Genomic DNA, 14586 nt, shown 5'->3' with positions numbered 1-14586 from the left:
TTATTAATGAGAAATAAAGAGAAAGTCCCAAATCTCTTTATTTGTTTAAAACAACATTGAAAACATAATTAAAAAAGATATTTTCTATCTTTTCAAAGGTCAAGCATATACAGTAGAGTACAAAAGCTCTAAATCAACTCTACACCAACCCAAAAAAACTAACTATTTTCTTCTTCCAAACATAATACATTGTAAGGCTACATATGTTTATAAACTCTTCAAAATTATTGGTAGGCTTAAGAAAATCAAAATCAATTCTTTTTTAATAATTTGACACACTGTGAGAAAAGAAAGAAAGCAAGCAAGCAATCAAGCTATTGTATTAATGAAGATAAAAGAAAGGGAGAAAAGGAGAGTAAGATTTTTTTCAGCATTTAACAAAAAAATGACTTGCATAAATGCTTGCATAAATCTTGCTCTTTGTGTGATGTCATTATCAACTTCCAAAGTTCAGTTCCAAAACTCACGAGCGAAGGATGCATCAAAGTTTCTGGATGTGTTCTTGATATCAAGGACACATCAATGCAGACTTGAGTGCAAAACTTGCTTGAAGTCTCAGAAGTCATTGCGACTGGAGGTGGAAAGCGCGCCGTTTATATAAATTTATTATTAAAATTCTGAGATATAACTTTATCTTAAGTGTTTCCCTAAATGAGACAGTGAAAGTAAACATTACCATGAAAATCTTTATAAAGTTCTTTATAAAGAAATGACTATTAAATATAGTTTTATTTGTATTTTGCAACATATATTTATAATGTATTTATGCGTAGCGTATATATACTGTATATTGAATAGGGGAATAAACAATAAATCATTGTATGAATGCTGTAATGTTGAAATAGTTTTTCAATTAAAAATGAGTGAAGGTCATGTGACTATCAGGAAGAACCAGGGAAGAACGCTACGGTTACTAAAGTAACCCTCGTTCCCCAAGGGGGGGAACGGAAAAGCTATGTGGAAAACCTTCCACTTATGGGTTTTCATCAGAAACCAATCATCTGAAAGAATATAAAATTGGGCCAATGAAATGCTAAATGAATTTGCAGCGTCAGCATGCACAGCTGGCGTCAATGACAATCAGTCAAGTACATAAGACGCGGCTAGTGCAATGCTCGACATCCTTTTGAGCTGAGGAGACTTTCACGCTCAACAGCTAAGGGACAATCGTTGTGGCGAAGGTACATAGCATCCACTCGCAAGACAGGGGCGGACGCAGGACTGGGCCTGGTGAAATACACGCCCGTGAACTTGGGAAGCCGTTTCGCGTTCTGTATCTCATAGCCGAGTCTGATCGAACGGATGAGCCATTGCGACAGGCTGGCCCGCGCTAACCAGGCAGGCAGAGCCCCCGCAAGTGAACCCGCACGATTGCTGACATGCCATCGGTGAGGCAGCGTGGAGTGGGTGGGCTCGCCCGGGGAGCGCTGGGGTCCCGCGGGAGAGCGAGAGGCGAGAGATTCGCTCTGGTCTCGCACCCAAACTCCGGAGGAGGGGCTGCGAGAGGGAAACAAAGGAGACGGTTCTCTTGCACTCTGTAAGCCATTGGCGAAATGCACTGATCCTGCAAGCTGGAAAGCACTGCCAAACTGGCAGTGTTTAGGCTGTCACATCCGAGGAAAGAGGAAAAAGCTCTTTGAAGATTTGATGGCGTTTTTTTTTTTTTTTCGCCGTTAAATGAAAAGCCCCACCCTCCAGTGGGGAAAGAGCAAATTCCCTTCTCTCTGGATGGCCCGTCTCAGGGATGCTTCGCGGTCCGTTTACCACCCTGGGGCGGAGGGCGCTGATTGCCTGTGTGATGCTCGGCGCAGCTGCTTGGCCGGAGGCACAGGTGGGGCGGCTGAGCAAAAGCTACAGACGAGCACCCTCTGCGAAAATCAGTGGATGTGGATGGCTTGGTGGGACGGAGTGGTCTTACGATCCCGCCGATTGATTATAACCCATCGCCTCCTACTGCTCCATCACCGGCGTGAACTCCTGGGCGAGTTCACTGACGGTGTCGCCGAACAGGTCAGCCTGGGATATGGGTGAGTTAAGAAAGCAAACTTTGTCAACATTACACACATGACCAGATTTAGCCTGAGGTGGCGTTCCTGGACACTAAAGTGGTCATCGTCCTTCCCAGGGTGCGGAGCTCATGCCAAGTCCTGGGTTGGAATCATCCTCGCCGCAGCTGGGCCAGCGCCTGCGCTTGGTAGCGCTGGTAGGTGGCCATAGCATGCAAGGTGAGGGTGGAGGCGCACGCAGAACACTGCGTAAGCCAACTGTGCGCATCCAGGAAGAAAGGTTTTTACACCCCTCTAGTCGGTCCGGGGAAGCACGGCTACAAAATCTGCTTCTAGATTCGATACCGCGCTCATCAACCCGGAGGGAGGAGCGGGTTCGAATCCTCAGACATTGACAGCCCACCCTCCAAGGATGGTGAGGATGGAAGCGCACGCAGATCGGGCAGAAAAAAAAGTGCCCTCAAAACTGCGTGAGCTTACTGTGCACGTCCGGGAAGAAGAGGAAGGAAGGCCTTGAATCCTCCACATAACACCCATCTAGTCGGTCCGGTCGTGGGGCTGGGGGATAAACCATCACCAGGCCCACGGCCGAAGCAGCCCGGGAAAGCACGGCCATCATGCCTGCTTTTTAGATGCCAACGCCATGCTCTCCACCCCGTAGGGAGGGAGGGAGGGAGCAAGCGGGTTCGCATCCTCATCAGACAATGACAGCCCATCCTCCGATGCAGCAATGGACATCTGATCATTGGTGTCATCAAGTGAGAGAGCGACTATCCGAATAGGGAGCGCTACTCTCACCTGAAGCTTGGATGGAGCGCGTGGAGGAGCGAGAGGTCTGCAGCCCGAAGGCGGCGGATTTACTCCCACTGAAATCCTCAGATCTGCCCGAGTGCCAACCGCACCGCGATCTTAACTTCGCAGCAGACATGACATCAAAGAGATGGCATGCACTGCCCGCGAGCCCAGAATTAGCATGCTGGACCCCCAGACATGAAACGTAGTGCTCGTGCCCATCATCCGGGGATAGGAAACCACCGCATCCAGAAACGCACGGTCGGAGCAACGTCTTGAAAAAGACGCGCTGCAAAACCGTGTTGCTCTTTTAGGAATCTTTTTCCCTATATACAAACCGCTCTTGGAGGACCGGACCCAAAAAACGCCAGGCAAGGGAGAAAACCCAGCTCAACCGTCTGCCACTACGTATACGCGCTCTGGACCGGGAGAAGCTGCTTCTCGATCTCTGTCTGTAAACTCAGGTAGGAGAACCCTCAAAGACTCTCTCAGAAGCTAGTGAAAGGCTCTGAAAGCGAAAATGATGTCGAGCAATGCACTAGCCGCGTCTTATATACTTGACTGATTGTCATTGACGCCAGCTGTGCATGCTGACGTTGCCATTTCATTTGGCATTTCATTGGCCTGATTTTATACTCTTTCAGATGATTGGTTTCTGACGAAAACCCATAAGTGGAAGGTTTTCCACATAACATTAAAGTTTCCCATCCGAAGGGGAACACCAACTTATCTAGCATATGTTTTACGCAGCGCATGCCCTTCCAGCTGCAACCCAACACTGGGAAACACCCACACACTCTTGCATTCACACACATACACTACGAACAATTTAGTTTATTCAATTCTCTCTAAAATACATGTCTTTGGACTGGAGGCAACCGGAGCACCCAGAGCAAACCCACGCCAACACTGAGAAAACATGCAAACTTTACAAAGAAATCCAACTGACCCAGCCAGGACTCGAAACAACGACCTTCTTGATGTGAGACAATTGTGCTCACGCACAGCACTACAGTTACACCATTTTTGCTTTTTTCAAAATAAAAATTAACAAAGTAAGAGAGCAATACGGAAAGGAAAAAGAGGAAGAAATGGACGAAAGACAAAGGAAGAATAGAAAGTGGGAAATGAGTGAAAAGGAGTGGAGGCATGCAATGCTAACAATTCAAAGCATTCAATGAGGTATAAAAAGATGGAGAAATGAATGTAGTGTAGAAAGAAAGGAATGATAATGATAAGCACTAGAGTAAGGTCAAAAAATTCGAGACCAGGATAGAAGACAGGGCAAAAGAGGAAAGGGGGCAAAAGGAAAAGACACAATGGAAAGTAATCACAGAGGGGGGAATGGAAGGATGCAAATAAAATGAGGGAAAATAAATTATGAAAAGAATAATAGGAAACATGTGAGAAGGAAGGAAGGAAAAACAGGAAGGAAGAATGAAGGAAAAAAACAAAAAGGTAGCAAAGAAAGACATGAATACAGACCATAATGGATGAAAAAAAAGTAGGGCATACTAATAGATGTAGAGGAGGTGAGAAAAAAGATGACTATGTGGAGGCTAGTGGTTAAAGTCCATGGCTCATGAACGAGAGTGAGAGAGAGAGAGAGAGAGAGAGAAAGAGAGAAAGGAGAGAAAGAGAGAAAGGAGAGTTAAAGTGAGCTCTATGGCAGTGTAATGCTGGCAGGCTCTCTGCGGCCCACATTAGTCTGATATAAAAAATGAAGAAGTAGCATCAGGCAGTCTCAGCTGGGACCTGCTCTGTGATAGAGACCAGATTCATTCAACTTTTATTCTTACTCATGCTCTATTCATTAGCAGCACACACGGGCCACCCAGACTCGCATCCACTTAAAGCAGACCAGCTCAAACCTTCATTAGGACATGAGAGAAAGAGACATTCAGTGTGAACCTCAACCCTCATTAGAACAATGAGCAAGAGCGCACCTCAACAACTCACACCTCTCTGACAGCTGGACTAGCCTGTCGCAGAAATCAGTCTGGGACGATATGTACATCTTCCCTTAGCCTAATAATTAGAAGATGCATTGGATGACATTAGTTGTTATAAATAGCATTATACAGGATTTGCGTCTGATATATATTCACATAAAATGACTCTCAAACTTGGAAAAAGTTAAGATTTGACTTTTGTTCATTGGAAATTGACGATTGTGTTGTTTGCTACAGTATTGCTGTCATCAGTGGTGACCCCTTAAGTCCAAATGAAATTAAAAAATCAAAAAACACAACACAAGTTAAGACCCCTGTATACTTTGAAAGAACTGAAATTGCATAATTTCAAATAAAATCCAGCCAAAACAAAGTTAGTTTCGAGTAAACCTTTGGGGGAGTTAATTTTGCCTCCTAAACACCTTTGAGTTACTATTGGTCTGTACTAATTAAACAATTGGTGGGAGTATTCTGGAACTGACACATTTGACATGTGATTGGCTTGTACCTTATCAACGGAGTCAAGTCAGGAGAATAACATTCAACACATCTGCACCAAGTTAGCACCATGAATGCATTGGAGAGTCGAGTAGCAGAGCTGGTAAGGATGTATCTGCACCTGTATGATTGCTCTCTCGCAGAGATTTTAAAGACTCCTAAAGGGTCACACACCTGAAGCACCCTTGTGTCGTGCCACATCTTATGCAGGGCTCACACCAAATACGGAATTAAATATTAGCATTTCTTAGTTACATATAAAGCCAATGCAAATATGCAAAATGCAAATTATGTTCAAAACATAATGGTTTATTAGATTAATTAGGATTAGATAAGGGTTTTGCTCTAAATTCACATTGATAAAAATTATACAATACAAACAGTGATTTCTGTGATCTGAGACCTTCATACTGATGGGTTTGGATTCCATCGCAGCTTTCATTGGCTTATGAAATGAAAAGGAACCAATGAACCACAGTACATTTTGATCAGCACCATGCTTAGTGGTATGAAAATTGAAATAGCACTATCGTGGCTATAATACCAGAGCAATATGTAATTTCTATGCCATGAAATGACCAACTTTTAAAAATCTAGGTGTTTATCCAAAGAAACCCTCATTCACACAGTAGTTAACATGATGAATTTCCAGTTTGATGTCTTCATGGCTTTGTTTCCAAGAATGTGTCACACGTTTTCTTAAAATACTTGTGACTTCAATACATCTGAACGGTTTCCCATTTTATGTGCTTCAAGCATCAGACGTTCAGCCAACAGTCTGTGAGCATGATGTCTGAGGCTGAGTCCATATGTGAAGAAAAACACTCCATATGTTCTTTTCTTTTGAGGCTTCTAGTATACATGAATATAATTAAAAACAATTAAACCCTCTCTAAAGAAATTAGAGAAGTACATATGAGAACATCTATGGGGTTTTTTTCTTCTCTCTAAATGAGCAAACCTTTGGACTGAAAGCCCTGATGGATATTGTTTAGTAATTGGCTCAGATGTGGTGCATTTTTCTCAGTACACATTGGGCTCATTACTTCACACTAAATGTATAGATTTTGCATGCAGGCGCAGCTTCCACTGGGGCAAGGAAAGTCATGTTCCCTCCACTTTTCAAAATGGAAATAGACATTTGAAGTTGAAATGACCATTTAGAAATGAAATGGCCATCTTAAATTGGCGATGAAATGCCAAGCAGCTTCAGATTACTTTAATGTAAATATTTAATATGTTTGTTGGTTCAGTATATTAGCTCAGGTCAGAATAATCATATTTTATGTAAAACAGAATATACTACACCTGTTGATATTAGTCTAATCTTTAGAAATTTGTACTGAACAGAAATTAGCATCAAGAATGTATTTTTTCTTTAACATGGAACCCATTATTAAAGTATTGATAAACATATTCTGCAGATAATAGGTTTCATGTCCGTCTGCAATAAAATAGATCTAAATCTAGTGTTGTTTTTTTAAGTGTCATGTTTATGCAGTTATTTTCTACACACAGTATCCAGTATATTTATTAGTGTGTGTGTGTGTGTGTATGTATACATACATATATATATATATATATATATATATATATATATATATATATATATATATATATATATATATATATATATATATATGAGTTCATGTATGTAAGTGCATACATTGAGATATCCAGAGAACAGGCTTCTATTTCAGCACTGGACAGCAACTGTATGACTGCAGCATCTACATCATGTACATGTTTGTACTTCAGTGGAGGAAGTGTAACTAACATGTTAATCCCATTATAAAAAAAGTCTCTCTCTTTTTTCAGAGTCTGAGGTTGGCATGACAACAGTGAATCGTTGTTTGGATGCCGCCAAGGCCTGTAACGTTGACGAGACGTGTCAGAAGCTACGCACCGAGTATGTGTCAGCATGCATTGCTCCATCAGCACGAGCCGGGACCTGCAACCGCGCACGCTGCAGCAAAGCACTGAGAAAGTTCTTTGACCGAGTGCCACCCGACTACACGCATGAGCTACTCTTCTGTCCGTGCTCTGACACAGCGTGTGCAGAGCGCCGACGCCAGACCATTGTGCCTGCGTGCTCATTTGAGGAAAGGGAGAAACCCAATTGCCTGGTCCAGCTCCGAGCGTGTGAAGCCGACTATGTGTGCAAGTGGGTATTGTGTGTGAAAACTACTGCTATAAATACAATCAAGTTCTTTTGAAGAGCCTAAAGATTGAAGCTCTGTTCTCTGTAGCGAGCAAAAATACAAAAGTGCACCAAGTCAGTTTGACCTGCTATGAAAAAAAGTTTTAAACATAAAAATATATATATAAATGTGTTTAAAACTGTGAAACTCGCACTAGATAAATAAGCTTTATTTTATTACACAAAAACTGTTGTAAATGTCTTATGATAGAGATCATACACTTTGACTTGTCTTGCTAAATTGCACTTAGTGCTCTTTTAAGGTCAGAACAATCTTTATTCAAGTACTAAAATGCATGTTTAAATGCTTTGCTAATCCACTGCCTTGTTAAACATGCTTTGCGCAAGCTCTTGCTTTGTTTTGGCAGTAACAAACAACTCCACTCAAGGGAATGATAGAGTTACAAATGCCTTTAAACTGGATGTTGTTATTCTGACAGCTAGCTAATAAATATGATGACTTTAACTTGCAATACAAGATTCTCTGGCTGACGGCAAATACGCTGCTGTTTAAAAATGTGGGGTGAATAAGTCTCTTATGCTTAACAAAGTGTTATTTTTTTGCGTTATTGTTTGTCCAAAAATGCAGTAAATACAGTCATTTTGAAAAAATATGACCACAATTTAAAATAACTATTTTATTCGTTTATATTGTTCCCCTGATGACAAATCTGAATCTTGGAAGTACAGTAACAAGATCTTTCAGAAATCCTTTTAATTTGCTTATACCAGGGGTGTCCAAACTCAGTCCTAGAGGGTTGTTGTCCTGCAAAGTTTACATCCAACCCCAATCAGACACACCTGGGCTATCTAATCATGTACTTACTAGGCTTTCTAGAAACATCTTTGCAGTCGTGTTAAGGCAAGTTGGAGCTAAAATCTGCAGGACACATGCCCTCCAGGACCGAGTTTGGACTCCCCTGGCTTATACAGTGCTCAAAAAAACAACTAAAAACTAATTATAAACAAAATTAAAAGTGCCATATAATAAAAATGTAAACACACCTACAGTAGGCCTGGCTGAATAATAAGAGCTCCATGAAGATGACATACCGTTAGTCTCAAATGCCATTATTTTTCTCAATCACATGTAAATTCATTGTGAGGAGTGTAAAATCCTCACAATGAAAAACTCTGGTGATCCACACAGAATTATTAATATACACGTCCAGGCAGTGGTTGAATGTCTGTAATGTGTCATAGAAAAAATTGCAGTAATGATAACTTTCCCTTATATGAAAGTTTATTTAAGTATATATTAAACTTGCAATTTATGTGGGACTCTTATTTTAAAAATAGGATAGGCTTTTTAAGAGCAAGCAGTTCTGGAAAGAAGTTCAGCCGTGCATGGCCAGAAAGTCTCATCATGTCAAAATGCAAAATGTGGAATCTAAGGATGTTAAATTATTTAAGAGGCAGAAGGTCTGTTTATATTCTGTTAGTTAGTTTAGCGTGCATATTGTGAAATTTGCTGTGTATATTTGTATTGAGGCAACAAACAAATGCTGAATAGAAGTCTTTAATCCATATTTATGCATCAGTTAATCATGGATCACTCAGCTCTTGTGATTTTTCTCGATTGACAAGATACCAGTAAAACATTCTGGAGTGAAAGGACACCAGTAAAACTCATTTGTTTATGCAGAGGTTGATATTATTTCCTGTATCTGTTTTAAGATGCATAAAAACCTCAAAATACAACTCTAATTACATCTCTGTTGGTCGGTTTTATCGGGTTTAATTATAATTTAGCCTCTATTCGATGTACAATACAATGCTAGAGCAAACTAGGTTACTCCGGTGCATAAAGACTGCTCATGCTTTCCTTCTAGCTAAAATAAACCCGCTGCTACTCTAATTGTCTTTTAACAAAGGATTTACAAAATTGAAATATGGTTATTTTGTAGGCGTTGTCAGGGTTCTACCTCTCTGGTCTTGTAAATTCTTGTTTTGGTGGCAGAGTCCGGACACTAGCTCTGTCTTTTCCGTCTTGTCCTGTTTCTGTCATTGTGTGCGTGTTATGAGCGCCAATTGTGAACTTTGTGCGTTCCCACTTGATGTGGGCGCGTGAGGTCTATGCGTGTTTGCAATTGCGCGCTCCCGTCTGGATGTTCACGTTCGTCTGTCTGCAGCATGGTTTTTTATTCCCAGCGCCTTAGTCTAGTTGGTTTCGGTTCCGGTCGGCGCTGGGATGAAACATGCACGCTGCTTGTGTGAGTGCACGGTGAGTCTTTTCAATCGTCGTGTACTCGTGTCACGCATTCAGTCTTCTGTTGGTGTTGTGTTTGGCACGTGGTGTATGTTTACATGCACTGCGTACTTGTGTTGTCATGAACACGCGGTTAACGAGTTCTCTCATGGCTGCATGTTCTAGTCTCGTTTTATGTGAGTGCATGGCTTGTGTTGTCTCTTTGTGTCATGTGCTCTCCCATATATTGTCTAGTCCCACCCTCCTTGTTAACCCATTATTAGCTGTCGGAAATATACTGTAAAATTATATATTTTTGTTTACATCTGTTCAGTAATAGATCATAACCAGTTAAATTGTGGTAGTTTATTATGGCGAGGGAAGAGACCACGAGTAATTAAAACACTGTAAAACACATTACAACTCTCTCTCACTGTGGCTGATTTTACCTTTTGGCGTGAGGTAATGTTAAAACGTTTCCTCTCCTCTTGACTGTTACAGTGTTACTTCTGTAAGAAGCGTGTGTCTGCAGAGCGAGTTTTCTCCTCTATGTCTATTATGGATCAGCTTTGATCGCCGTTGCCGTTTATCAGTGTCTTGCATCAATAAACAGTACCAGAGCGTTAAAGCCAATCGCAGCCCTATCTGTTGAGCATGTGACCGATAGTAAGTGTGTAAGAATTCACTGTACAAGGCTCATAAAGCGAGCGGGATATTTACATGTGTTTATTTGCTATAAATGCTCATGTTGTTTTATGCATGTACCTGTATATTGCTTTTATTAAAGAACAAAATTGTATCACAAATAATATATAAATGTATTTGTAGCGTTCAGATGCAAAAGGCAAAAATCGCCATTTCCGCCAAAAATTAGCTAATAACATTGAGCGAATACTTTAGGCACGTAGTACATGTTTAACAAATAGTTTTGCTTCAAATCATCTACAACTGCAGCGTCTGCCAATTCAGAAATAATGGTTTGTTGGCAAAAGCTTCTAAACGCCACTTGCCTTTACACCAAAGGCCTCTATGTCTTGAGAACCAATCAAAAGGCGCGAATCAAATCACATGTTTTCAATGTAACAGCACACTGACACTGGCGTATTTTATAGGGAGACTGTTTTATTTCACACCTGATTTATATTTTAAAAGATGGAGTTTAATGAATTGGATGAGAAGTGTGGCACTGGTTTTGACGCAAAAGAAAATCTACCTTGTTAAAAACTAAAAAAATTGTCTAAAGTACATTTTAAAAAAATTTTAAAAAGTTCTTTTATTTACAAGCTAATAACCTTATCATTACATATAAAATGAATCTTCTGAACCTAATCAGAGGAGCCTGAAAGAAAATGCTCATTTACAAGAAAAGAGATCTGATGGATTCAGAGGGTTTTGCATCTGAACTCTTCATTTATACTTTTTAATAGAAGAATTATTGTGCTGTGAAGCAAAATATAAAGTTGTTTATGGAAAGCATCATCAATGCACCGTGATGCTCTGAGATATTGAACTAAATCGATGGCATGATAATTATTACCGAACTGTGAGACCAGTGTAGGTTTACATCTCTACTATTTTGCATGCATGTATTTCAGACATGTGTGTGAATGTCAGGCATTGACACAAACTATGGAGCATTAATATTAATATCCACAACTTTTTCAAGTATGGTCAAAATCCACTTCCATATAAAGGCCAATTCCTAGATTTTGGAAACAGACTTGTAAATCAGTTTTTGGTGAGTTTCTGCACTTTCCTAAGCCACATATCTTTTATTTAAAAATCAGAAAACAATTTAACATGAATTATTAATATGTAATAACACATTTTATGGCACCTTTAAACTTGGATTTCTAGTAGACTGCACACCCTAAACAATAATAAAAGTACTTACTCACACTTCATTTGTTCAATATGGACAAATTGAGAGATTTAGACACATTGAGTCCTATCATGTGTATGCCAGCTGCGTTCACTCTGAGAGGCTCTCACTGCAGTTTGAGTGGTCATTTTTGAGCCTCTCTCTTTTCGCATCACAAACACAAAGACCTTCATCGCTCTCTGCTATCGGTCAACCATCATGCTCCACACACGCCAAGCAAACACTCTGCTGACACAATACATTACACAAGATGAGATCACTTACAGCCACAACAGCCAGTTAACATAAGGAATCAGCTGGGAATGTGAGTAATTCCTCTGAGACTGACTTGGTTAAATGATTGATTGGTGACCAGAAAGACTGGCTGAATGTGACCTGCATGTAAATGACCCAGACCAGTTGCTGCCCCTCTGTCTGAGTATCTGGCAGTTCTCCAGAACTCTGTATTGCAGTCATGTCTCTGCTTAAAATTAAAGAAAAACGAATGGATTAGGACTGTATATGAAGGGGGATAAGGGAGAAAATGATAAAGAGTGGACCGGAGTGCATTGGTGGAAAGCTAAAGAGAGGACAAAACAATAGCAGAATATGCAGCTCCATCTATATGTATAGTGGCAGGTAGCATACAAGCAAGTGTTTGAGTGAATTTGTGCTTCTGAGGGTTTGCTGACTGGCTACATGATGGATGTGCTGTTGTGGTTCCCTCAGGTCTCGCTGGGCTCAGTTCCAGCACGACTGCCAACCCTCCGAGCTCACTGCCAGCGGCTGCCAGCAAGAAAATTACGGAGCCTGCCTTATTGCATACACCGGCCTGATAGGTGAGAACTTTGGGCAACGTAGTCCAACCTGGCTTATCACATACACAAGTCAGACAGCTTAGAATTGTGGGCATTGCAATTTGATCACGTTTTGCACTGATAGGTGGAATTCTGACAAATGGAAAACCACTGTGACACATAAGCTTGAGGGTTATTTTTAATGATCAACTATGCATATGGTGCGAACAGTGAAAGATTAATCTTAAAGTGTCATTCAACCCCAGAATTAATTTGTGACTCGCTTACCCACTGTCATTATAAGTTTATAATAAATATATTTTTGATAACACTATTTTGATGGTCCATTTGATTATTAGTAGACTGTCTGCTTAACCCTCTACAGCATAGATTTGCCCTCAGGCAACAGAAAGTTTTCTTAAGGCTTGTGCTAAGCACAGATTTCTTCAAATGATGAACCAATTAAAATGTCAGAAAAAGTATCAATAAAAAAATCCAATAAGGTGTTTGAGTCACTACCTAACACCATTTGAAGGTGGAACTTCCTTTTCTGACTCATGGTGACAGGAGCACATGGTATGAGAAGAAATTAAAATTATTTGCTTAATTAACCTCATTTCAAGTAACATAAACTGTACAAAAAATGTGTGTATTTGTGAAGTTGTGAAGAAGCTTTTTGTAAGGTTTTATGAAGTTTTTATTTTATTGTACATGTTCAGAAATTCAGTTTTTCTTTTCATTGCCTTAACATTGTGCTATAAGTGGTACTTTTCAAGAAGTGTTTACTGACATTAAATGTGGGCATTTTCACATATTATCATTATTACATATTGTATTATTTTTCATTTAATTTTAGTTTTTTACATATTTTCTAAAAGAATTATGGATGTAAGCTTGTTTTATGGAAGTAAAGAGCGAATTAAAGTTGAGATAGACTGCAGTGACAGTGAGGAGAACAAAGTTTGAGCAGAAGTGTAAAAAATATCTTCAGAAGTTCAAAAAGTAGCGCTGATTAACATTTATAAGTGATCAGTTTACACAGCAGGTAGCACACAAAATAGGGGTCAAATATATAAACCAGTATCAAACCACTATATACAGTGTGCAGATTTCTCATTCAAATTAATATTAGATCTAGGGCTAATTTAACAAAATTATTTATGATAATGGTCCAAAATTAATACGCCCTAATTGATATGTTAGAGAAAAATATTGAACAAAAAATGTAAAAGAGTAAATTCAACATAAATAAAAACAATATATAAAATAGGCGAAGCAGTGGCGCAGTAGGTAGTGCTGTCGCCTCACAGCAAGAAGGTCGCTGGTTTGAACCTCAGCTCAGTTGGCGTTTCTGTGTGGAGTTTGCATGTTCTCCCTGCGCTCGCATGGGTTTCCTCCGGGTTCTCCGGTTTCCCCTACAGTCCAAAGATATGCGGTACAGGTGAATTGGGTAGGCTAAATTGTTCGTAGTGTATGTGTGTGTGTGGATGTTTTCCAGAGATGGCTTGCGGCTAGAAGGGCATCCGCTGCGTAAAAACGTGCTGGATAAGTTGGCGGTTCATTCCGCTGTGGTTAATAAAGGGACTAAGCCGACAAGAAAATGACTGAATGAATATATGAAATTTAGTTTAAATTTTGTAGTTTGTTATTTTTTTCCCAATATTTCGTATTAATTTAATTGCATTATTAATCTGTTTTGTTCAAATGCACCAAAATATATGACCTATGACCACTGAGTACTATACTCAGTACTCAGTGTACTCAGTTATGCTGAGCACTGTATATGCTCTAGTTGTTCTTCCCAATTTAATTAATGATTCTGTTACAATTTGAATAAGATTTGTAAATTATTACTGCTCTCTGATCACTGACTCATGATATTTAATATAGAATATGTGAGGAATTTTCTTTGCGATTGTGTACCATTGTTACTTAACAAAAAATATTTGGGGTTGGGGGTCAAACCAAAAACAACTTTTAACATTAAAATGTTTCCAAAAAAAGCAAAAAAAAAATCATGTGGAATAATTTTTGTCATGTACTGTACCATTAAAATGTGCAGTAGAGGGTTAATATCTGTTGATATGCTCCTTCAACAGACTTTTAACTGACTATAAGAAACTTTGCAAGTACACTAACTCTAACCCCTACCTACGAATCTTCTTATAATCTAATGAAAATTTGTTGCAATTTAAATTCAACAAACGGACCATCAAAATAAAGTGTGGCCATATTTTCTTTAGTACTCTTGTAGCATATACCTTTCAAGGTCAGGCGCACAACTTTGAATCA

General features: G+C 39.7%; 1 protein-coding gene across 3 annotated transcripts in view; it reads left to right on the top strand.

The window, feature by feature from the left end:
- gfra4a (GDNF family receptor alpha 4a) overlaps positions 1-14586 on the top strand; it is a 298064-nt gene that overhangs the window by 239643 nt on the left and 43835 nt on the right. For all 3 annotated transcript variants that reach the window (XM_087277289.1, XM_087277290.1, NM_001123058.2), the window contains 2 exon segments: positions 7067-7412; positions 12227-12336. In XM_087277289.1, the coding sequence (XP_087133415.1) occupies positions 7067-7412; positions 12227-12336 (456 nt within the window).

The sequence above is a fragment of the Danio rerio genome, chromosome 13 (genome assembly GCF_052040795.2).
Source record: "Danio rerio strain M-AB ecotype USA chromosome 13, GRCz13ab, whole genome shotgun sequence".
In the NCBI taxonomy this organism is placed as follows: domain Eukaryota; kingdom Metazoa; phylum Chordata; class Actinopteri; order Cypriniformes; family Danionidae; genus Danio; species Danio rerio.
This window is presented reverse-complemented; position numbering and strand designations above follow the sequence as displayed.